Source organism: Clarias gariepinus, chromosome 8, assembly GCF_024256425.1.
Source record: "Clarias gariepinus isolate MV-2021 ecotype Netherlands chromosome 8, CGAR_prim_01v2, whole genome shotgun sequence".
NCBI lineage: Eukaryota > Metazoa > Chordata > Actinopteri > Siluriformes > Clariidae > Clarias > Clarias gariepinus.
The window spans coordinates 32,310,973-32,337,583 of NC_071107.1; the positions used below are offsets into that span (position 1 = coordinate 32,310,973).

General features: G+C 38.0%; 1 protein-coding gene across 3 annotated transcripts; it reads left to right on the forward strand.

Annotated features, from left to right (window-relative positions):
• The first annotated feature begins 1,531 nt into the window (after positions 1 to 1,531).
• Positions 1,532 to 21,523, forward strand: zfand3 (zinc finger, AN1-type domain 3). Of its 3 annotated transcripts, none has more exons than XM_053501830.1 (6): positions 1,532 to 1,874; positions 14,818 to 14,858; positions 15,181 to 15,351; positions 16,543 to 16,608; positions 18,211 to 18,372; positions 19,865 to 21,523. In XM_053501830.1, the coding sequence occupies exons 1-6, from the start codon at positions 1,798 to 1,800 to the stop codon at positions 20,017 to 20,019; spliced, it is 672 nt and encodes a 223-aa protein (XP_053357805.1). In that variant the 5' UTR covers positions 1,532 to 1,797; the 3' UTR covers positions 20,020 to 21,523. The 3 variants fall into 3 exon arrangements, with proteins under 3 accessions (XP_053357805.1, XP_053357806.1, XP_053357807.1); XM_053501831.1 differs by having other exon boundaries at positions 18,217 to 18,372; XM_053501832.1 differs by lacking the exon at positions 1,532 to 1,874 and adding an exon at positions 1,891 to 3,041.
• Positions 21,524 to 26,611: the final 5,088 nt, after the last annotated feature.

Sequence of the window (26,611 nt, forward strand, 5' to 3'; positions counted from 1 at the left end):
CTCACTACACAAATTATGTTTCCTTGCACAATTTCTTATCATTAACATAATGATACACATGATGACTTAATAGGTTTTCAACCCCCTTGAACAATGTACACAATAACAACCTTGAACTGAAATGGACTTAATTAGGATTTACAGAAAAACAGGGGAAGAACAATATGCATACTTGAATTATTTTTGGTTTTAAGGTTATGGTAGCATATTTCATGCCCTGCATCAGTATGAAACCCCTAAGCATGTTCTGGTGCAATGAGTTACCATTATTATAAACAAAGTGAAGCGTTTTATTGCCTTTAATAGGGGGTACATGATCCTGACACCTGACATACCCACCTATTGTATGTGGTACTTTGACTCGCTCACAGTGTGATGCGAAAGTAGATGATGGCGCTGTCTACAGTTAGATCACAGCATGACATGAAAGCTTGTGATGATGCTGCCTACTGTAAAAGTCGGTGAGGAACGCCTGTGACACACTCACTTTATGATTTGGTGAGGAATGCCTGTGATACTCATAGTATGACGCATTGATCAGGTCACTGCCTACTGTTATAGTCAGTGAGGAATTCCTGTGCCACACTATCACAGTATGATGTGAAATTTGATGGTGATGCTGCCTACTGTTATGTGTCACGTTTGAGTGTGTGTATGTGTGCCCTATGATGGATTGGCACCCCGACACGAGATGTACCCCACCCTGTATCCTAAGTCTCCTGGGATAGTCTACTGTATAGGACGATGAAGAGTGAGAGTGAGTGAGCGGGTGACGATGCTGCCGACTGTTGCAGGGTTGAGAAAACCTGTGACACGATCACAGCATGACATATGCATTCACGATGAAGCGGTCTACTGTTACAGCCGGTTAGGAAGGCCTATGACGCACTGACAGTTTAATATATGCGTTAATGACACTGACTACAGGTACGGTGTGTAAGGAACCCTCGTCTGCCTACCTGCCAAACAGAATTATGATTTTAAAATCAAAAAATAAAATGTCCAACATTAATTGCAATACAATTAAAACCAGAACCAAACCACTACTTTTTTATGCACAGTGTACATTGTAAGGAACCATACTATAATAGCAAAACACTTTGATTCAAATAAAATAAAGGAATAGATAAAAATGTTTGTGGTGTGTGTTTCCTCATAAACGACCTTATACACTCTAGTTTTTGTATTTATACCATGGAAAGGTTTAACGCAACGAGATGGTTAAACTTTTTAAACCATTACATGTGAATATGAGGAGCCATGAGCATAGCTTCTCAATCACAAATCGCTTTACAAACAAGGAATACAGCTTGGACTGTTCCACTTTATTCCCGGGGGTGCATAGACAGCGTTGCAATTAAAACGCGATATAAAACTATTTCTGTGTAGATATAAAGTCGGGTATTAATGAAATGTCATTTAAATTTAACATTAGAACATTTTTTTGTGTGTAAACACCAAACAGTTTCATTTGTCTAAAGATCTCCAGAGGAACTGAGCACCCCCGTGGAGCTGTTGGTAGCGCTCACACTCCAGCTGATCGGCCTCGGCTCCCGGTGCGGTCCGTCGGACTGTACGCGGCTATTAATCATTTCTCTAGGTTTTTTTTGCACAGTAATCGGAAAACATAACAACAGGGTAAGGTGTCGGTCGTGTGGTGTGTTTTTTGAACCGAGGATTATATTATTAAGCGTGTTTGGGAAGCGACTGGCTAAGGAATTTCCCCCACAACAAACAGGCCGTTAGCTCATCCCCGGTGTTTCTTTAGAGGAGCTCGCCGATTTTCACACTTCGCCAATGGGGGACACAGGGAGCGAAAGGAGCAAGCCGCCTAGTAGCGTTATACCTCCGCGGTGTCCTTGTGGATTTTGGGGGTAAGTGCTGTGTTTTGGAAAACAGTGTCCTCTGATACAAAAAAAGGTCTGTATATAAATACAACTTGGTCAAAATGGAAGAAGGAAATCCGTTAGCAAAGCTAGCTAACCGTTAGCACCGAGGGCTACTGTCAGTTGGTGCCCATTGTTTGAGTAGGCCAGGATGGGGGTGGGGAGGCTTGTCTGTTTTTTCTCTCTTTAGCTGTGCCTTTTCACTTTTTCCTTCATGTTCATTTAACAAAAATGAAATGAACACGTTTTCTCAAAGCAGAATATTCACACCATGCTCATTGTAATCGAATGATTGATTAATTAGCTTTAGCTAACAGGCATCTTGACAGGTTAGATGTATGTGTATCCAGTTCAACACTGGGCTCCTTGGCAAAGCTGCTAGCTTATGAAAATAATAGTACGATCACTAGGGTGTCTGAAGCAGGCATTAACAAATAAAACACTATACTGACTGCTGGTTTATGTGACCACTCTGGCCATCATTGATCACAAGCTGTCAGTTGCACAGGTGGAGTCCTTTTGCGCAACGCTGTAAAAGCCCATCAGATAGGGATGGGGGAAGGGTAAAGCACTGTGTCTCTTTCTCCATTTCACACAAGAACAAATGCATCAGACTTATAATTACCCAAAGATTAGATTGTCTAGTTTGTCTATTATATGTTGGAAATGGAAATACAGACTGAGTTCTTCTTTAAATCAGAGGATCTAAACCTATCCTGGTTCGGTATCTATGATGTAGTGTTAAATAATCAAGACAAGACACCTCATGTAGAAATGACTTTTTTTTTTCATAAAAAGATCAGGAGACAAATCATCAGACAAAAAGCTTATTTTTACTTTTTTAATAATTTTATTTTATTGTCTTAAACTTTGTATTTGTATTTGTGTCTGTATGTGTACATATGTGTACATACATCGATCTACTTGTAATGTTTGGAACAGTCCGTGAGACAAGTTGTCACCTGAGACGTGTTCCTGTTTGTTACTCGTGAGTCAGATTTCTTTTTCACTCAAAGTTAATAAGACCAAAAAAAAGGTTGTCATGTCACTGGGAAACCACAAAGCGCAAACTATTTCATCCTGAAGACTGTTGGACAACTTGACTCTGACGCTGACACTGACTGACACTGGAGTCTCCTTCCTTAAAGGTTAAAGGTGTGATCCACTATAAGTGTATAATCACTTCAATGCTTGGATGTATAAATGATGATTTTGTGTTAAAAATTAAACATGTTTAAATGTAAAATGCTAATTTATTTAAATTATAAATATACAAACAAATACGTAATATATATTTATTTGTTTGTCACAAGGCGTTCTTAGTTTTAAAAAATGTTGTTCCAACCACTTTATTATATTGTAAGCGTTGTCAAAGTGCAACATTTGAAAGTTATTTGAAAAGACAAAATTACTGTTAAATATACAGCAATTAATCGGCAAAGATGGCTCGTAGGGCTGCATGATTTGGTTTTAAAAAATCATTTTAACACGTTTTTTGACACGTTACAATTGCAATTTAAACTGCGGTATTTAAATGTTTTTTTTTTTATCTAGGCTAACAATAAATAATGGCACAAATAATCTCATTAAGAGAATGTTGGCCAATATTTATTGATCACCTCAAAATGATGTAAAAACATAAATTACGCTTAAATTACTGACATTAATACTGATGTTGTGATTTCGATTTTTGTGCGATTAATTGTGTGCAGGACCAAAACATGAGCCGATTCAACTGTAATGTTTTATATTAAGCCTGACAACCAAAAATAGCAACAAACCAAAAAAAAAAAAAAAAAACAATCACTGGTTTGTAAAGTTTGTAAATTGTGTCCTTTTTTTTTTTTTTTTTTTTTTTAAATGCAATATGCCTATTTTTGTGAGCATTTAAATATCTATAGTGACACACAAACACGCACAAACAAAGTTCGGTCCGTTAAACTGATTTAACACTGAACAAGGAGCAAGTAAACATTAGGCACAAACAATTATGGATTGGAATCACCAGCGACCTCTCGTTACGACACGATCACAATACCTAGGTGCCGATTTGATTTGTTTTGTGATTCTGTTTTGTGATTTATTATTTAGATGTTTTTACAATTATAAACAAACTTGTCAAATTATTTACTACACAGGCTGCTGTGTTGTCTGCCAGTGTGTGAATAGTTTAGAGCGCACAACTTGCATCGAGAAACGGCAACATTTTACCACTTCAAATGCTAACAAATATAAACCTACAACTTGTATAAAAAAATTATTTTGGAGTCAGCGTGGTGATACGTGAATCGCCACACAAAAGAATCGAGATTGATCTCTACGCACAACGTATATGTACTTTATCTTCTAATCATGTACAAGCAATGCAGATATGCCTGCCTAAGATAAAGTCCATGTCAGCTTTATGTTAGTTAGTTACTGAGGTATTGTTTTGTGAGCTCACTATCAAGTCAGTGAGATCATTGCAAACGTGGAAATATTTAGTTTACTGTCTTTTACATTATTTTCATATAATATAATATAGTTCACAAAAAAGGTTGGCAAGCTTAAACAAGCGCCTCTTTTACTTACTGGTTCTTATGTTGCTAAGGACGTTACTGTGATTGCAAAATCAGTTTTTTTAAACTGTGATTACAATCTCGTTTAGTTGTAAATACTTCCAGCAAATTATTTGCTGTAATAATTCCATGAATTTTAACTCCCACTGCTTACGTACATTTTTTGCATATCTGTGAAGACGTTTTCACTTCTAATAAATGACACTATATAAGTTGGTACTGTTTCCAAGTTAAACATTTGGTCTGACAATTTCAATGTTTTTTTTCTCAACTTAATTGAAGCTGCAAATGTTAACAATGATTTGCAAGTTCTAAAATGAAAATGTGGTTTTCTCATTCTGGTCCTTGTGCCACAAAAATGTTGCCTAGAATTGTTGAAGTTTTTGACAAAATGTTTAACTGTAAAGTGCCAGGTATCTACTGTCTATATTACAGGTTGCAAAGAAAACCTCTCTAGTGCTGGTTAAAATAAATGTAAAGCTTTATGGGTTTTTTCCCCTTAAAAATGAAAATCTTCACAGCTTTGTTTAGATTTAAAAAAAGTTCCTAGTTTGGCAATTCTTTTCCCTTAACCGATAGCACACAGTGTATATTTGCTTACTATGGTTGACTAGGCAGTGCTGAAAACCTTTTTTAAAATAAATAAACAAAAAAAGCCAAAAATATCCATAGCTATAAAATCCCAAAGTAGCTTGACTATTTATGTATGTAACTTCTTTCTCTAAAAGTAACCTAATATTTATTACTTGCCCAAGGCAGATTTTTCCACCCAAAGATGATGATAAGTAACCTAGTAACCATAAAACCGCCCAACCTGGCAACGGTGCAGATGATAAATTCTGATTGGCTTTTTCCTTTCAAGAAGGTCCATACATTCTACATTTGAAACTTTGAACTGTAACTGTGTCCTCTTGTGGCTGTGGTAATCTATGTAGCATTATCATGACAAACATTTTCGGTTAATATATTTTCTTAACTAACACCAATTAATTGATGACTCATCAACATCCATAGTTCTTGCCCAACAGTGTTACACTTTGCTAAGACGGTTGTTGGAGCACTGGAAAAACAGATCATGTATTATCTTTATTTTTACTTTTTGAAGACACAGATGGTTATAATATAGTGGACAATATTATTATATACTAATTGCTCTTTTGCTGGCACAGTAACCACAGCCACAACTGTAGAGTTACCAAGCTCACAATTTCATCATACCTTAATATGCTGTTTTTTGTTTTCTGGGAAATAAAAAAAAAACGCAGAGACTGAGCAGCACAGTGAATCTCATATGATGGCCTTGATAATAAATGTGTTATGTGTTTACCCCCTGTAACCCAAACAGCACTGTATATTACTGTAAGAACTTATTTGTTGTACCATGGGGAGGCAGAGTCCAGAAATGTCGAGAATCTGATCAGATTGCGACGATGCTGAAGCTTCTGGCCAAAAGATTGTACAAAAAAGTCCAGCTAGCTAACTTCTTCATATGAGAGTGAGACCTGTTCATAGTTCCAGTGGTAAATAAAAGGAGTGCATGTTGGTACAAGGTGGCTCAGGTGTAGGCGGAACAGAGATTGTTTGCACAATCACATAGCACAAGGGAGTTTTCATAGACACCTGACAGGCTATGTTTTGGCCTTGTTTTTGTTTCTATAACCTAGATCTTTCTCCTTTTTATAGTGAGAAAATATTACAGATTATGCCATTATTTCTTGAACTTAAACACCCGTACAAAGAAACTTTATACCTACAGTGTGTTGGTCATATTTTTTACAATGAACTGACATTGCAGCGCTGCACATCTGGCTAAGAAAGAACCAAGCAGCATACTGTCTAATTATATTATACCCTGTTAAAAGAGGACTGTGCGTTTAACTGATATATCATTTACCTCCATGTGGTATTACACACACTCTCAAATTGAAGCTGGCATCCCGCACCTGAACTTTACTGTCTCTGATTCATTCATGAGCCGGAGCTCGTTATAGCGCCCTTTTAAAGATTCAGAAAGTTTCCAAATTGCAATCCTATCATCAATATCAGCTTTTGGAGTCTAATGAGACCGCGTTGTGCATGGAAATTGGCTAGACTTTATCACAGTTATTATGAAAATATGGAACTTCATTCTCTTATCAAGTCCTGAAGAAAATTGCTAATGGTGTTTGGGGTTTGGGTTTCTCTAGAATATTCAAACAAGATGGCAAGTCAGATGACTAACCACATGGAATATGTGCGTATATTGAAAGTCTCAAATAAAAATGGTCTTAACCATTAAGGGTAGTTTTAGGAGAAACTCTATTTTGCTTCCAGGATGCAATATATGCATCTTAATGTTTTAATGTAACGTTTCCACTAGGTTCAAGTTTGCAAAGGATTAAAATTGACCAGTTTTAGCAACTTTTATATACATAATTAACAAACAATTCCCTCTCAACATCTTCCATGAGCAAAGCACCCTTGCAGTTGTGTTTAAAGTTTCAACTAAAAAAAAATCACTACGAATGTGCTTAGTTTTCTTTTCATTTATAAGCAATATTTTTTTTCCATGAGGGGAAACATTCTTGTGTCCTGTCATGGCCACCTTGCTGAAATGTTTTTTTTTTTAGCAGCACATATAAATCTTATGTTTTGCAGGATATATGACAAATATGTGACTATCTATTTAGCTATTTATTTATTTAGTTATTTATTTTACCAGACCATGTAACTCAGCTTGTGCAGAATGTTCTAGGTCAAATTGAGATTATTGGCAACCTACTTCACAAAATATTTGAAACATTCGAAATAGTTGATGCGATGATACTTTGTTATAGTTATTGAGCAAATGAAAGTGCAAGAGAACATTTGCGGTTGCTTTGTTGTCCCTAGTTGCTGTGGTTGGTTATTAAATGCTGTTGTTGCGCAGGAGATTAAGCATATAAAAAAAAATACAGTGCATAAGATGGACCTTATGCCTTGCCAAAAATGCCTTCAAAGTCGTGTTGTTGTAATAGTTAAATATAAAGACATATCTCAAGTTGTTAGTGTGACTTACAGTGTTACCCAACATACAAGTTCCAAAATTCTAGGCAAATACTGCCGTTGCGATATTTAACATTTTGCTTCTAAATGTATTTATGTCAGTTAACAGTAAATAATTGGACAAATGATCTTATTAGGCCAAGGTCTCCAAAAATTATTTATCAACTTAAAAAGTTCTATATAAAAAAATCACTTAAATTTTTGCCTGTATAAATGCCTAACTGTGCGAACTGTGCACAGTCACTACTGTTTATTCACATCAAGCTCTAACATTGTTGTTAGACTTGTGTTGCTGCCGAGACTTACACCATCAATGGCCTTGTGTCAGTGAAAATTATTTTACTTTTTGATTTATATTTAAATAATAGAACAGATTTTTTATTTAATTTGCGATAGCTTAATATCTGGTATGGCAATGAAGGTAAATATTACAGATGGTCCCTGGCTCATGGTACGGTATGTTAGGATCTTTCCGACTTGGCTCAAACACAATACTCATTTAATAAAACCGTACGTCAAATTTGAATCTTACTCTTTTCTCTGGCTAGAGATTTTTCCCTTTCTTCATTTCCCTCCTTACTACCGTTTATGGAACCTGCTGCTGCTGTAACAATAACAATACTTTCACCTCACAGGCTCAATAAAGTATATCTGTTTGTCTGTCTGTCTGTCTGTCAGTCACTCTAAACGACGAGGCTTTACAGTGCACTGCAGTGCCAGTATAACCTGCACCAGACATTCAGTTATAAACTTTACTCTTATTTAAATAGGCGTTATGGTAGATGATTTTGCCCAACTGTAGGCTAATGTAAATGATCTGACCTCGTAAGTTAAAAGTAAACTTGGGTTAATATATAATGTTAAGTTACCTGGGTACTTGGTATGTTTTAAATGTACAGTAATTTTCAATTTCAGTTCCGTTTACAATGGTGTAGGGGTAGCTAATGATGCAACGATTGATTGGCCAGTGACCAGGTTCGGACGTTGATTGTCTGATCTAACTATTTCCATGATGATCCTGCACAAACTCCCAAGTGGCACAAAATTAGATTAAAGCATGTCATCCTGAGATCGCGAGTTTGAATCCTGGTTTTGTCGCATCCATATCCGTCAGTCTAGGGAGCAGATGCTGGCCATGCTCTGGCTCAATAATCATATGGGCACTAACCAATTTTTGGTGTCTGCACTTAATTCCCAGGCTCTAACAGTGTACGAAAAGATGCTATTGTCATGTATTAATGTTGTTTATCTTGGAGGAAGCATGTAATAGCCTTTGCTCTCGCTGTCGAGTTTTCATTTTCAGTTTGATTTTATTTGTACAAATTTAGACCAGTAATCTGGTGTACGCCCTGTTAACTTGTGCAGTTTTGGGGAAAATTTAATAGTTGTTAAATAGTAATTTTGCTTATTATTTACATATAATTTTTTGTTTATGTTTCAAAAACGTTTGTGTATACTGGCAGTTATATTTATAACAATAGACTTTTTTATTATAGACTTAAAAAGCAAACTGGTATCATTCAAGAAAATTGCGGTTGTTGACGTACGTCACAGAGTATGTTTACTTCATGTTTGCTAATTAGGTAAGAGATTTAAGGATTACCTGTTAATGGGTCAACCTGACCTGGTACATTCAACATATTGTTTTGAACCTGATAAACCAGTATCATGTTTTAAATTTCTTACCAAGTTTAATGGCTGGTCAGGGATTATATTTCACTGGCATTTTTTATTACACTTGTACCGTCGTGATCAGCAACGTTTATGAACCTAATGAATCATCATGTGTCATTTGTGTTTACAGTTGACCACAGATCAGCTGTTACTCAAGTTTGTCCTGATAATTTTAGAAATAAATGGTGCCTGCAGGCCAAGCTGTTTGGCCACTGCAGTAATATGGATTTGAATGGTGGCCCTTTACACAGTTTAAATGTCCAAGGAGAAAAAAGCAAACAGCCTGTATAAACTCTGCGACTGTTGAATTAATGGAGCAGGTTGTAGTTTGCAGAACTCCCTGCTGTATGCGAAACGAATTGCAATTGTAATGAAAAACGATGACAAGCCTCCTCTTTCTCTCCACAAGAGCCTGTGCTGGCATCATACCTTCTGTATAAAAATATAGCAAAGATGCACAGAGCTGAGCTTCTCTGCCCAGCCAAACCCATCAAGCGACCTGTGGTTCCTTAAAGGTATTTTTGAATTGATGTGATTATGTCCGTGGTTAAAACTATTTCACTCTGTACAGATAAGGCAGATTTTAACAAATGATCAAAAGTCCAACCTTTCTTATCTGTTATAAGCCATGTTTTAAAAGTATAAAAAATTAGGAGTAGTTTAGAGACATGTTGATTAAAACTAGACTCTGCTGTTTTAAGTATAAATAATGTTTCTTATTAATGCTTCCTATTATTAATGCATTCATTATATTAACTTAAACTTATTACACTTGACTTAAAAAAAAAAGAGAGTTGTGAAGGCTAAGGGTGAAAGAAACCTTTAAAGAGGAGCAGGAATGTAAGTGCAGGGGGAATATTGCTGAAAAGTGGTTTAGTTATGTTTGTTATGACTGTAGTGGCTCCATTTGTTTAAATAAGTAGTTAAACAGACAGGCACTTTGCCTTTTCCAAATAAGTCATAGCCAGTTCCTGTCCAGTCAACAACGACAAAAGATATCTACCAACCAGGGAGGGTTAAGGCTATCTTGTGCTTTCCCTGAGACACGGGACTTCAGTTGAGTCCATTTCAGTTTATCACTGTTAAAGGGCGGCGTAACACTTGTAAGGAAAAAATCGGCACATGGGTTATGATACCCATGTGCCTATTCTTTCCCAAATTTAAAAATATCCTGATACATTATTATTATTAAAAATAATATTAATATTATTTTCGATTTTGTTGCAATTATGCGAATAAAACATTATGTTCCCATCCAACAGGATGCTGTGCTGCTGCCTGCCGATGTGTGAATAGTTTAGAGTGCACCACCTGTAGGATGATAAAGGGAACTGCAAAATATTACCATCTCAAAACCAAACTGTATATAAATTTAACAGTCATTAAAAAAAATTAATTAGAGGTCAGTGTGGCGATATACAGGTCCCCTACTTATGAATATCCAAGTTATGAATTTTTGCAGGAATCGCAGAAGTAGCTCAGGTGTGTTTCTCGTTTACGGTTTGGGCCACATGATAGCAGTGTGCAGAAAGGGGACAGAGATTTACTCAAGGGGATTGGTATGATATAATAATTTTAAAGGACTTAAGAATTTTTTCCAACCCTTGATTAGTCTGTCTTTTTTTAAGAAGTTATGGCCCATCAGGAGCATGTAAAATATTTGAAATTGATCTGTTATCTGTCTGTGATCCCCCCAGTTTAGCATGAATATAAATTATGCACACAATAATAACCAGGGAAAGAAGTACAATTCGTCTGCCACTGTTTGGAATTATATATATTTGGACCCTGTGTGTAAATCTCGCTCACACATTATATTTTTACTGGCTCAAAAAACCCTGATACGTGAAGATTACTGATTCAATGCATAAATAATAAAGATACCAGTGAATCAAACATTAAAAGAGGAAAAACTTTAACGTCATTTGCTTTTGGATGGTGGTTAGTCCCAGAGTTTTGTGTTTTAGAATTTTAGAACTAGCGGTAAGCTACCTATGGTGGCTCTGACCACTCTTTACAGCTGAGGTAAACAGAAAAGTAATGCACGACAATGTTAACCTTGAGAGAGCGAGATGCAGCAGCAAATGAAAGAGGTCTCATTCAGCAATGAACTGGAATCCAAGGCTACGGCGCATACGGTGGCCGATTGGGATCCTGCTGATATTCTACATGATGTAAAATGTACTAGAAGAAGTAGGAGTTTATATTGTAGAGTTTTGTGTAGTTTGCTATCTTGTACAACCCCGACAGATTTTCAAAGCTTGCAATTCAGTGATACAGATTTTTCTGTCATGGTGTGTGTGTGTGTATACCTTGACAGCACTCCTTTGCTCTCCTCGCCGATCGTCTGGCAGATTGTTTTGTCCTTATTGCTCGTCTCTGGGGTGATATTTGCGTTCCCCTCCGCCTCCCGTTCAATTCTCAACTTTTTTTTTTTTTTTTTCCTCCGTTGATTTCGCCCTGCGGAATGTAAAGGTTTGTGTCTTGATTGGTGCTCTCGCTTTCCTTCATAAGTTAATTGCAGCTGACATTTAACAGGAGATGTCAAATTAAACCTCTTCCTGCCTGTGCATGCCCCCTGAGATCTTGATTGGCTCTGAGTGATGCGAGAGAAAGAAAAGTGGAGAGAAAGCGCGCAAGAGAGGAAGCGCAACACGAACGCCTACTGTAGCTACTTGTTTACTTTTTTCTCCCTCTCTCCGTCTGTCTGTCAGTTTTTTCTTTTGGCGATGCTTGAACTGTTTTGGAACCAGTTTCCAGAAAAGCAATAAAATTGTAGCAGGATGGGGACTGATAAAGCAAGGCTTAAGTTCGCCACTTTAGTGTTTTATACCTTTGAGGAAAACGACATTTGTTGATCGTAAGGAATTCTCCTTGATACCTCAAAAGTCTTGAGCTCCTAAGTTGCTGTATTATTATTATTATTATTATTAACAATAATACCTCACGGCTGCACGTTTCAGACGAAAACTATATTTCATATTTCACTTATTTCCAACACTTTGTCAACACATCATATCTCACACTGTGTTAAAATAACTCTGTTGTGCTGCTGTGATGTGAAACGGTTAAAGGTCAGTCTGCATTAATTAGACCCGCATGAACAGAATGTGTGAAGATATTTTTATTCCGTTGTTGAATTCTTGGTTCTGATTGGGCAGAAGGTGTAGAGTTACTTAACACACACACGCTCTGACAGTGCTTTCAGCTGAAGGTTTGGCTTTACAAGTTTTTTTTTTGCTGTCCTCGATGTTAATGACACGGTAAACTCTTGATAGTTATGCAAAAAACATAGGTGCTGTGAGGTATATAAAAGTGGAAACTAATTTGTTTCGCACAACTTTGAAATGTAATTGTGATTGCATTGTTAAAAGTAAAGAATCCATGTCAGGTTTCAAACGGTAATGATCATGATTATTTTTCTGTAATGGCATCTTCCTGACTTTATATATACTTATACACCATTATACACCGCAACGTTAAAATGACTGACAGTTAAATTAAAGAATGTTAATTATCTTGGCATGTGTTATTGGATTATACAGTAAGTCCCCTACATATGAACAAGTTCCGTTCAAAGAGTTGAGTTTGTTTGTAAGTCCAGCAAACATTGTCTAGCCACTAGGACACGTGTTCATATCTTTGAAAGTTTGTAACTCGAATACTTATATTTAGGAGACTTAATGTCATAGGCTGCATTTTCCACAAGGAGTTCCTGGGAGCTCAGTGTTTCAGATGAGAACTAAGCAGGCTGATGAGGACTCCGGCATACTGAGAGAACTTTCTCCACTGATAGTGTCCAAGCACTAGTGAAACTGCATAGTGTAACGGGATTATATAGAAAAAAAGGGAGTTTTTTCTCTCATATCTTTTTATGTCGAGATAGCTGGATCAGAGTACGTCAAAAGGGGATGTAAACAATATCAGGTAGGTGGTTGAGGTATGTTTGTGTGTTGCGCAAGTTAAATACTGTAAGAAATAGGTCTAAGTGTTTTTGTCTGAGAATGGGCAAAGAGTTGAAAAGATTTATGTGTTTGATGAAACTCTATCAACCCCCTCCCATCTGTGCCATACACACCCGCTTCATGCTAATTTATGGTTAGCATACCCCCCCCCGAAAAAACAGCCCCCTAAGTGGTTGTCGCTGATGTATCAGACCTGCATTACAATTATGGGTAAAGACAACCTGAAATCAAAACTGACCTTTAAACCCAATGAGGGCTTTGTTGATTCATCCATGCATAATCACTACAAAAGACAAAATTAATTAAATAATAATAAAAAAAAATTCTCCACTGAAGTGCAGTGACATTTCTATGTCATAAAAACTGTTTTGTGGTGACAAAAAGAAAATCAGTCAAGATGTATGAAGCATTATACTTTTGGGGTACAAAAAGAAAGAAAAATATTGCTTTTGTTAAAATTTCTCTTTCATTTGGGAAAGGAAATTGTATCTTATTGCGACTTGTCCAGGGCATTTTTTTTTTTTTTTACCAGTCCTTGGGTTCATAAAGAAAATTGCACTTGATCTAAAAAAACGATTCAGTTACGCATTACAATTCTTTTGTGTGGCAATTTATGTTTCGCCATACTAAATGAGTTGTTTATTTATTATTAGAAGTATAAATTAACAGTTTTTAATTTATGTATTTTTGCAATTTGAGGCGGTGAAATGTTGCCATTCCTCTATAAACCTACAGGTGGCGCAAAATATTCACACTGGCATGCATCACAACATCCAGTTTGTTAATTATTCGCCAAGATTGTTTAGAATTGTAACTGTTATTTGTAAATTGTAAAAATTGTAATTGTAAAATCTTAAATTATTTTTTTTTGTAAATTTGGAGTATTTATAAAACCATGATACTAACAATCGCATTGCAGAACACTTATGATAATATTGTGACAATTGATCGATGGGAACTTAAGGTTTTAGAGCGTCACAGCACTGGTGAACCCTCACTTCTCAAAAAAGAAAAAAGGATTGTAAACACAAAGTGCCAGGATATTGCCGTCAATACTCACTCACATATATGACATACCTCAATGAATGATTAACCCTATTTAACACAAAAAACTTTTATTATTAACACTATAAACTTAAATTGTGTTCGTCTTTTGTACTCTACGTATTCCATATCAAAATAAATACAAATGTAAAGCAAGCTTCTGTCTATAGGAAGAGAGCAATCTTGTGAACTTTTCTCTGTCAGAACACACACACACTCATAGTGTCTTACTTCTTAGTTGTGCTACCCACTTAATATGCGTCATTTGTCCCCAGAAAGCCCGTTATCTCTCTACGCGCCATCATCCGCCTTCTTGATTGGGTGGTGATTATGATTGCGGTTGATTATAATGAGGGCCGATCGTCTGCGTTGTTGTTGTTTTTTTTTTTTTTGCTTTTAGTTTTTTTTTCCTCGCTGTCGGTGTGTGTGTGTCTTACTTGCTCTCCGTGAAACTTAAAGAGCATCATAGAAGGAGCGACATGGAAGCAGACACATCAGTTTCATTTAATATGAGAGACGAGCGCCAATTTTAATAAAATGTTTAATTTTTTTTATTTGACACAAACCAGATGTTGTTCCCTTCAGTTCTTGTTCAAAGGATTGACGTATTTTTAATTTTCACGAAGTTGTTATTTACAAGGCTGTGTATTGTCATGTGTTCCGCAGGTCGAGCAAAACCATGAACCTCTGCTCCAAGTGTTTTGCAGGTAAGAGAATGTGTGAATCACCGATTCTAATTTCGTTCATTTTAAAAACCCAAGCACGAGGGTGTTCGACCTTTCAACGGCACAACCGAAGAGGATTTCCAGCATGCGCGTGTTCCTGTCAGGTTTAGTAACCGTGCTAGAAAAGAGGAATGACTCAGTCTAGAGATACACGTGAACGTGTGTAAGAGAGACAGGCTATATTCCTCTCTAATCCTCTTCACGCTTGTTTTTCATACCTCACTTAAACTCGTCCCTCCCGCCTGCTCGTTCTCTTTCTTTCTCTTTCTCTCTGTCTCTTTCTCTCTCTCTCTCTCTCTACCAGACATCCAGAAGAAGCAACCAGACGAGGACTGCTCTTCAGAGCCCGCCCCCAGCTCCAGCAATAGCCAATCAACCGTCTTCTGTAACGAGTCAAGCAGCAGCAGTAGCCAAACCCTGTCCTCCGGCTCCGAGGGGCCGTCCACAGACACCACGCCTCTCTCCAAACAAGAAGGTAAGCTCTGGGAGCGTTGGTGCGTTAACAGCACAGCGTTTCATACCTTACATACAGTACACCACGTTTCCTCTTTGACCTTTTTCTGTATGCCGTACCTCCGTCGATTGTCGTCCTATAAACCGCAGTTGCGTGTCACGCCGTGATGGGGTCAGGGGGCCAGGGGACAGCATGTCCAAAAAAAGTACACACTTGTTTGTAATTAAGCTTTAATGAAGCGAAGGACAAGACGGCTAACACGCGAGTGCACGCAGGCAACGAGGGATCAGAGCATTTCTGTACCGCAGCATGTAACGAACACACAGCCAAGATACGAGCGAGTTATTATTCAGCCATAACAAAGTGTTCATTTAAAAGGATTAACGGGAAGTAAATTATTAACAACACGTTTTATGTGGTTTGGGCTCGGGTGTAATTTATGTGCTACACTTATTTGAAGCATTTCTGTGTGTCTGGACATATAAAGCTGCCAGATATCTCCGCCATCTCTCCCTCTCCCTCTCTCTGTCGCTCTCTCTCTCTCTACCCACACTCACACACACACTGGCTGTCTCGGTCTGTTGTGCTATCACTATCTTTCTCTTTGCTTTTTTGTCTTTCACACTGTTTTTATAGTCTTTGATTCTCCCTGTCTTTGTTTATGTTTTTTTTCTCACTGTCTGTCTCTTTCTTTCTTAGTCTCACTGACTTTCTTTATATCTATCTGTCTTTCTCTTGTCTTTCTCTCACTTGCTCTGGTTTTCCTCTCTCTCTTGTACACACACTCACTTGCTGTTTGTTTTTCCTCTCTGTTTTTCTCTCACTGTCTGTCTGTCTTACTGTCTCTCTACCCCCACCTTTACCTTTTTTCTTTTATCCCTCTTTTCCTCTTAAATTTGTCTGATTTTCCTTCTGTTTCTTTCTGTCTGTTTCTCATTCTTACACATACACCCTGTCTTTCTGTCTTTCTCTGTCTCTCTGTCTCTCTCTCTCTTGATCTCTGTCTCTATTTGTCTTAACTTCTTGTTTTTCTTCTCTCTCTCTCTCTCTCTCTCTCTCTCTCTCTCTCTTTTTGTGATACAGAACAGTTCCTCCTCAGTTGGCCCTGCCACTTCCACACAGATTTACAGACATTTATTTTTTAGTTTTATGAGGGTTTAGACCCGACGACCCTAACTTTCTCCTCTCTGCTTTTCCTCCCATCTCCTGCAGAAGTCTCGAGTACAGACACAGCCCGAGGCACGCTATCTACTCCCACGAAACGGCCCTGTGATGCAGGTACACTTTGTGTCCTAGACTTTTCAAGGGTGTCTGTGTGTGTGCATAAATGTGCGTCTTTGTCCGTCTAACACGCTAGAATGCCTAATAAGGATTTTTGGGATGGCTTCAGCGCCGTTATTGATTAAATGTTTTCAGTCTGCTGCTGTTGCTTGACAGGACAAACGGAAAACTGTGGACATCTGAGTATCTGAAATGAGCTCCAGAGATCTGTGCACTTTAATTAGCTTGCATTCATGAGCCTACATATGGAAGTGTATATGTTTATGCGAGTATAGAAAGGATTGAAAGACATGCTGTGATTGAAGCCTCACTCATTTTATAGCCTGGCATGTGTGTGTTTAATTTCAGTACAGGTTCAAATGTTAATTACAGCTTATAATTGTTAATAGCAGCTTTCTGGGGTTAATAAGTTGAACCAGGCAAAGTTTAATGAAATTAATTTTTTTATTAATTTATTTACAAATCAAAGCAAGTTTATTCACAGAATGTCAAGACCAGTGCAAGAACACTAAGACACCTGTTCCAGCATTGAGCATACAGTGTTATTCCGAAAGCAAAACACTCATAAACCAAATTAATAAAATCTTCCCATAAGAATTAATGGAAACCTTTTTTTTTTTGGAATTATTCGTTCCACAGCCCAAAAAAATAAATACATAAAATATATGTATGCATTGTGTGTGTGTGTGTGTGTGTGTGTGTGTGTGTGTGTGTGTGTGAATCTAAAGTAAGCTCCCCTTTTACCCTTTTCGCCTTACACAGTTCCTCTAACTCTTATCACACGCGCACACACAATGGAAACACTGTTTGATCAGAAAAATAAACAAAAAATCTTTCTAATGACACTTGATTAAGCGACACTAACGGAATCACTGCTGTAAAGTAAAAATAAAACAAATTAACCTCCACTTTACCTTTAAAAAGAATCGTGACAGAGCAGTGTTTTTGTGTAGAGCAGAGAAAAAGTGTGTGTCTGTGTCTGAAGGCAAAAGTAGGAGGGGTTTGTGTGGCACACACAAAGAGCAGGCTAAACCTTGAGCAGAGAGAGAGAATGGATCTTTAACCTATACACACCAGCATACAGACACAAAATAAAATGCACACACACGTGGTCACAGTGTTATAGTAAACAGTACACGCGTGCACCGATGTTGATTATACCAGTAAGAGACTAAGACCCAGCAGGGGAGACAATTACCCACAATTCCGCAGCGCAAGAGAGAGAAAAACCATTGGCTTAGTTGTGTTTACGTGACGCTTGCATCAAAACAAGAAATGCATACGTGATACATGATACTCGGTACTCATAAACCAAGACTTGTTTGTTTTTCAAGTCAAAATTTATTACAAATCTTTGCTCATCCTGCGAAACACTCGCAAACCACGTTATTCGCAATCCGAGGTTTCACTGTATTTCAGATTTCAGATATTACTTGTTTTGTGATTATAAAAGATTTAGCGCTTTTATCAACTTGAATTTTAACTACAACATTCAGAATTATTGTGTAAACCATATGACTGCTTTGAAAAGGTGTTCACATGGAAAAAGGGGTAACTTCGAGTTTTTATTTATTTTTATTTATTTATTTTGTTTGTCAGCTTCAGGTTCAGAGAGCGAGGCCTCCCCAGAGAAGCGGGTGCGCATTGGCGAGTCCTCTGAAGATTCTCAGAGAGGCCCTAAGCAAAAGAACCGCAGGCGCTGTCATCGCTGCCAAACCAAACTCGAGCTCGTACAGCAGGAGCTGGGCTCATGCCGCTGTGGTCAGTGTTTACTTCCTGCAATTATGATATACATTGTAATGTTACCACTTAGACACGTTCCGTCTTTTTAGAACCTTCAAAAAGTTATCGAGCACACTTAAGCCCAAAGTCTGGTCCGTTTTGATCAGTGAGAACACAATCGTTGTGCGCTGATACAGTAGGAGAGTGTAGCTCTTGACCTTTTTATTTTTTTTTATTATAATTTTTTTTAATGATCAATAATACGAGAGCACGCAGGTTAACTTCCTCATTCTCTTCTCTTGTGTTTAATGGCACATTACAAATGAAGTAGGTGCATACAACTGTATCGAAAAATGTAAATACACAAGAAGAAGAGAACGAGGAAGTGAACCTTCACGCTATGCCTAATATTGTGATATTTCGAAAAACATGTCAAGAGCAACGCTCAAAGGGCAAGATTGGTACGTTCAACTCGCACACATGGATTTCAAAGGAGACATTGGCCACTGATAGTGTTCTTGGGTACAAGTGTCTTTCATATCGGATTGATTCGTTGGCTCACAAATCAAGCAGGTGTGTACTGCCACCGCCTGTATTGGAGAGTGTGAATATGCAAGTGTACCCGAGAACGGAGAGCAAAAATAATGTGAATGCTGGCCAGCAGGGGCGTGGGCAGGAGAAGCAATTGGTTCTGGACACGGTACAAATCAATCTGCCTGATGTGAAAACACACTAAATTCGTCTAAAGGACGACCTCATTTATAACACCCTGATAGCCCCGCCCCCTTTTCCTGTGCTCTCGTGTTTCACGTTCATAAACCTGATGTAATGTATGTTCAGTGGTCCTCACATTGGACAGTTTAATCAGTTTCCTATCTGTATTTTTCTATTTAAAAAAAATCCTTAATTTCTTAGGTTACTGTTTAATCATGAGATAAGTGCTTAAATAAATTTCCACGTTCACCGTCAGGTTTCCGTAGACACCGCCGTTCCCGGTTTGAATCGCATCCCTTTAAAACAGCATTCCCAGCTTTAGTAAGCAACGGCAGCCGTCACCTTAATGACAGATCCTGCCGTTTTGCTAAAGCTCTTACACTGATCCCTCATCAGTTCAGGTTTGAGTGGAGATTATCCCTCTATGCTCTTTCCATGAAATAACTCCTATTGTTAGTCGGCGCTCCTCAGCCGCCTCTTTTTATCTCCGTAATGGCTCTTTTATCTCCATAAGAGCCCGAGCGTGTGTGCAGGGGCTCCGTGTGTGTATACTGGTGCCGTTCCAGCTGCATCGCCGCACAGCCCATAATTGCGAAGCTTTAATTGAAGCATGCTGAGCTTTTAATCATCACTCACTCTCGTTAAGAACGGCGCACATATTAAGCGCGATAAGCTCCTTAACAAGTCTGCGTGTGTAACGAGCCTTAAATCTAAACGGATTGTTTCGCATTTTCACACTTTTTTTTTCTGTAAATATAATTCTCTCTGTTTGTATAATTTTTGTTCTGTTTTATAAATTTTTTTTTATCTATCTTAGGATACGTATTCTGCATGCTTCACCGGCTGCCCGAGCAGCACGACTGCCTGTTCGACCACCTGGGTCGCGGGAGAGAGGAAGCCGTGCTCAAGATGGTCAAGCTGGACCGCAAGGTGGGCCGATCCTGCCAGCGCATCGGAGAGGAGTGTTCCTGAACACACAAACACGCGCGCACACATGCATACACAAACACACACACGAATCTACACACACACACACCTGCATACACATACTTATAATGTATATTCCCCTTCCACTCATAAGTCCCCTGATTCAACTGAGGCCAGTGGTGCTTAAATCCTCAGTGCTGAACAATGTAACACACACCCAATGTAACACTTAGCACTGTTCCCCTCACACACAGAACCTCCTGGCCGTGACACACCTCACAACTGTCTTAATCTACTTCCCGTGGGACACTTTCTCACAAAGGAAAGAGAGGAGACGCTGTATGTAATCTGCGGTTTGGCATGATTCGATTCCCCAGTCCATCATGATTAAAATGTCAAGTAATAGTAATAATAGTGACCCAATCTCAAATTAGCTGTTTAAGTATAGGTCAATAGTCATTCCCAAATTCCCCAAACCTCCCATCAGGCCTCAAACGTTGAGGAAAGCATGATCTATGATCAGGGAACGACCTTTGACCTCACGAGAGGAACGGGGTTCCAGCACCTAACCTCGACCACCTTTCATCCACGACCTCCTCCGGTCTCCCACCTCGTTTCTGAATCAGAAATGGAGTTCGATATGGATCACGCGCCCTCACGTCCTTCACGTTGGCCTTCCAGATGCCCCACTGCTGTCACTTTCAAGGCAGCGCCACACCTCTAGTTCTCACTACACGTGCACACACATACAGACACACACATACACACACGTACATACACATAGGCTGTTTTGATATTTGTTCATATACACACAAGCCACATGTGGTCTGTGTGTGCCCAGCACATGGACAGAAGCTAAATCGGTACCCTTCGGACCGGGTTCATTTGGGATCGTGCGCCCCAGGGCTTTATGGGAACTGTAGTTCAGGTCTACATACACCTCTGTATACTTACAGCTCCACTCAGACCCCTTAATAATGTATTTAGTTACGCTCTGCCTCCAGAAAGTTACAGTTCTCAAAAGGAATCTTTACTCCTTTCAGTTTGTTCTTTCTCTTTTCCCTCTGATTCTGGCTCTCCTTTTCATTCATCCTTGTCTCACTCCCCCCCCCAAGCACACAGTTTTCCAGTTTGTCACTTATTATAATTATTATTATGATTTTATTATTTTTTTTCTTCCCCAAGTGGCTTTAGGAGGGACTGTGGTTTGAAGGTTGGAGGCAGAGTGCTGAATATACCGAATATATTTTTTTTTAAAGCTGTTTTTTTTTTTTTTTTTTTTTTCTGTTTGAAAGGACAGAGCCGAAGACAATACGTGAATATCCTGTATCTTAAAGAAATCTTTATTTAACCATCTTTGTGTTTCTGATTAACTCGCACTAGCATAGAGCTGCGTTTCTTTTCCCTCTTTAGGTTAACATTGTTAAAGAGATAAAAAATCAGTATGGATAAGATAATTCTGTAGCCTTTCTTTGGGTTTATGTTTTTTTTCTTCTTTTTTCTCCTTTCCTTCTTTTTGCTGAAAAAAAGAATAAACTGGATTAGTGAAGTGTGTTGTGGATTTTTTTTTTGTTGTTGGTGCTTTTAAATCTTCGAGCAGAAAGCTGTGTGTGTGTGTGTGCGTGTGTGTGAGTGAGTGAGTTCAAGTCTGAGAGCGTGTGTGTTCCTTAAACGATTTCCCAGTGTCATTACTTATTTCTTATTCATCTCTCTCTATAAAGTAATGTAATCTGACAGTGTTAATATCTTGAGACGGCCAGTCCGCTGTTAAACTATTTCAAACAAGCGTTTCCAGTTTTTATCAGTCACTCAGGCAAGATTAAAGCATACTTTTTATGCTTTAATCTGTCTCCAGGAAATCATTTTATTCATCTTATTCCAGCGTCTTTATTATCTGGGTATTAGCATTTAGGCAATTCTTGTCAGTCGTTTTCACTGGACCGTTCTACATCGTCATAAAGGATCAAATCTGTGAATCTACCTTTTAGTAACACATGATCGTGCCATTAGTTAGTGAATTTGTTGTTAGCTGGGATTACTAGAGCACCACAAAAGAACATGTGCATTGCAAATTGCTGGATCTGGTATAGGCCAGTGATTGTACGAGGGTTATTCATGTCGAACCGGGACTTGTGATTGTGCAGAATAACAGAACGTCGTTATGAGAGTAAAACACTTATCCCAGCATTTCACTAGTGTTTGGACACCATCAAGGTAGAACGTTTTCTCAGGACCCCGGAGCCATGATCGGATCATCTGCTTCACATCTAAAACGCTGGCCTCCTAGTAACTCCTGGAATGGTCCAAACAGGTGGAAATGGATCAAAGCGATGTCAGGACAGAACAGGGGATGTAATTCCCAGTTGAGTTCTTGTAATATAGAATTGGTAAACAGTTCACACAGACAAATGTGTCTCTCCTGCAACCAAATATCAATTGCTTTTTAGGATCAGGCGTTCCAGTCACTTGAATGTTCATGGGAACAGCTGCAGTGGGCTTCCTCGGCATGGATCATCATTTAAACATATACAGCCTTCTTTTAAAACGTTTGCGCTGGTTTGACTTGATCACAGAATCATTGCAATTCAAGCTTAAGAGGTGTAAGACCAGATCCAAGATCTGAAGTTTGGTCTAAGGAAATGATAATGCTTTGAATATTTAATGAATCAGTAAGTAGGTGTCAAACATCTGCATTGTAAATATATATGCTGTATGTATTTAATGTATACAAGCTTTAGTGCATGAAAGTGTTGTTTGGGGTATCTATCCCTCCCAGTCTATGGCATCTCCTTTGTTTCAGCCATTCGAAGATGGTGACATGAGCCACGTGTGGTGTTTGTGCTTCATGCCCCACAAAGCAAAGCTAAAGACGTCACCAAGCATCTCTCCAGAGATCGTTCTGCATACCAAGTTGATCCAGGGGTACATGCATCAGTCACACTTGAAAATGTTCATTAATGATTTGTTTTATTACAACAGATTTTTAAAATTTTAACCTGAAATAACCCACATATACACATGTGCAGCATAGGATTTTTACAGTGCCTTGTGTGCATATTGCATAATTTGTTGTTACAACATGGAAGTGAATCACAATAACTGATAATATTTCAGTAGAAGGAACAATTAATATTTTTCACAAGTTAAACCACCCCTTCCCTTAAGCGTTTGTTTATTTACTAATGTTTTATATATAAAGATTTCATCTTTACTGACTGCTCATGATTGTGTCGTATTCCTTCCATGTTTGATTAATCAATTCGACAGTGCTTCCAAGTACTAGCAGTATCTGTGTTTACACCAGTGTGAAGCTTCATGCTCATACATGCTTGTGGTTTCATCACATCAAAGTAAAAACCTGCTGCTTCTCTCACAGGACTTTCTTGTTGCTTCCTGTAGAATCTCGTCTCAAATAGATGGCATTTTTGGCAAGCTTTCTTAAAAGAATTGTCTGTCTACTGTTAGTATACGTTATCATTTACAATGCAATTACAAATCAGTTTAATCCAAATTATGTATTTGATTGTCTTCTGTTTAATGTTCAGGGTTTCTTTCTGAATTTCTTTTAGTGTACACTACGGCTCAAAAGTTTAGGATCACTTTCTTACTCCATGGTTGCTGGTAATCCATGGTATTGTTGTAGAATGTGGAAAATAAATCACTAAAAACAAAAAAACTAATTTGCAAATGATCCCAAGCGTTTGAGCGGTAGTGTACTTTTCAGGAACATTGTTTTTGAAACTGACTTGTATTGACGGCGCATAATCTTGATAATGATGAGTGGTGGGTAAAGTTATTGGGACAAATATGTGTTCAGTATTTTTGTTTTGTACAATGAAATTGCTCTACAACAATTAATATTCAGTATAAAGTCCTTTATTCTTTAAAACCTGCTGAACCTGCAGTACTCTGCTGTCTCTCACTCCATGCCTGCTTGATTATTTCCTGTAGGTCATGTACAGAAATTTGCCACAAAAGGTTTCCTTTCACATAAGAATTCTCTAGTTTTAACTTTTTTTTTTTTTTTTTTTTACATGCAGAGGTGGACATCCCAGCTTTAGAAAGTAAAAGTCTTGCGATATTTTAATGTAAATGTAATGTAAATTTGTTCCATCCATAAAAAAAATAAACCAGCTGATTCTAATTAGCACCACTCTTCAGTCAGATAGATGCAATCTAATTAGTGACATCACATTCCGTTTTGTGCTCAGGAAGATCAATAACGCATGGCATATATTGTCCTATTACTTTTGACCACCATGGTACTTAAACAACCTTAGGACCCTTAGTTCACGTGACATTAATTTTATGGAGGGTTTAATCCGTTAAACGAATTTTAAACGTGACTTCTGACCTCAGCTAGTGGATGAAACACTTTGCATCTTTTACTTTTTGGATGCAATAATTATAGGTTTTTATAATAATTATTACTGCTGTGTTGATTTTCCCCTCCTTTGCTGATTTGTAAAAAATAATTGTAAAAAAATGAGATTTATTTATTGCCACATACACTCACCTAAAGGATTATTAGGAACACCATACTAATACGGTGTTTGACTCCCTTTCGTCTTCAGAACTGCCCTAATTCTACGTGGCATTGATTCAATAAGGTGCTGAAAGCATTCTTTAGAAATGTTGGCCCATATTGATAGGATAGCATCTTGCAGTTGATGGGATGCACATCCAGGGCACAAAGCTCCCGTTCCACCACATCCCAAAGATGCTCTATTGGGTTGAGATCTGGTGACTGTGGAGGCCATTTTAGTACAGTGAACTCATTGTCATGTTCAAGAAACCAATTTGAAATGATTTGAGCTTCCCTTTCAAGGGATGGACATGGTCAGAAACAATGCTCAGGTAGCCCGTGGCATTTAAACGATGCCCAATTGGCACTAAGGGGCCTAAAGTGTGCCAAGAAAAGATCCCCCACACAATTACACCACCACCACCAGCCTGCACAGTGGTAACAAGGCATGATGGATCCATGTTCTCATTCTGTTTATGCCAAATTCTGACTCTACCATTTGATTGTCTCAGCAGAAATCGAGACTCATCAGACCAGGCAACATTTTTCTAGTCTTTATCTGTCCAATTTTGGTGAGCTCGTGGCAATTGTAGCCTCTTTTTCCCATTTGTAGTGGAGATGAATGGTACCCGGTTGGGTTCTTCTGCTGATTGTGAAATACTCAGACCGGCCCGTCTGGCACCAACAACCATGCCATGCTCAAAATTGCTTAAATCACCTTTCTTTCCCATTCTGACATTCAGTTTGGAGTTTAGGAGATTGTCTTGACCAGGACCACACCCCTAAATGCATTGAAGCAACTGCCATGTGATTGGTTGTTTAGATAAATGCATTAATGAGAAATTGAACAGGTGTTCCTAATAATCATTTAGCTAAATGTGCAGTGCTATAAAAACGTATTCGCCCCATCGTGTTTTTTTTTTTTTTTTGCCCGTCACACGTAAATGATTAACATAGTTTAGGAAAGAAAATTTTATATTACACAAAAATAATCTGAGCAAACGCAAAATGCAGCATTTATTAAGGAAGAAAGCCGGTCAAACCAGGCTGGCCCTATGAGGGGGAAAAAGTAATTGCCCCGTAAAACTAATAACTGGTTGTGCCACCCTTGGCGGCAAAAACTGCAATCAAGCGTCTCTTCTTTTTAGAATTGTTTTAATTCACCCACATTGGAGCGCTCACAATTGGAAATAATTGCAGACTTCGACTGAACAGGTTTTTTTTGTTTGTAAATTATTGAAATCATTAAAAAATTTACTTGTATTTACTTGGGTTATCTTTGTTTAATATTAAAATTTGTTTGCTGATCTCAATCATTTATATATGACAAATATGCAATTAAACAAAATCAGGAAGGGGCAAATACTCTCTCACATCACTGTAAAAGAATTTCAATACATCACAGAAGCGAGTCTCTCCTAATTATGTTACAGTTCAGCCTCAGTGCTTTTTGGTCTACCTTTCTGATACCAAATTCAAACAGATAGAGAAACCGGATTGGGGTGAAACAGGTGAGCTGTATCTCATTGTATCTTATTGTCTGTTTGTAAGGTTTTAGTTCCTGAGGAACTTGATTTTCATTCTGGTTCATTGATTATGATGGTTTTTATTGTTTGCATCTTATGGCTGAAGAGTCACTGTTTTGATCCTGACCTCAGGTCTGAGTGGAGGTTTTCATGTATTCCATGTTCTCATAGGTTTCCTCCAGGGTTTTTCCAGTTTTTTTCCACCATCAATCCACCTTTACCATGACTATAATAAATTGCTTATTGAAGATGCGTGATTTATTTTCAAGTCAACGACTGAAACATTGAACAGTGTTTAAAAACAGCAGAAAGAAAATTGCTCCGTCCACATTTTTCTATGCTCTTAGTGTATTCTTATTTTAATATCTGCTTTTTTTTTTTTTACTTTTATTCTCTCTTAAAAAACGGAGTGAAAAAGGTCAGTGGATTTGTTGTTTATGGAAAAAGTATACTGCTAAAAAAAAAAGTTTGTATATACAGTATATACCCTGCGCCATCGCCACCTGGGCGCTCCAAAAAAGAAAGCGGGCACATGCATTTCAAGGAAATTTCCCAATACCATTATGACATAGTTTAGAAATATAGT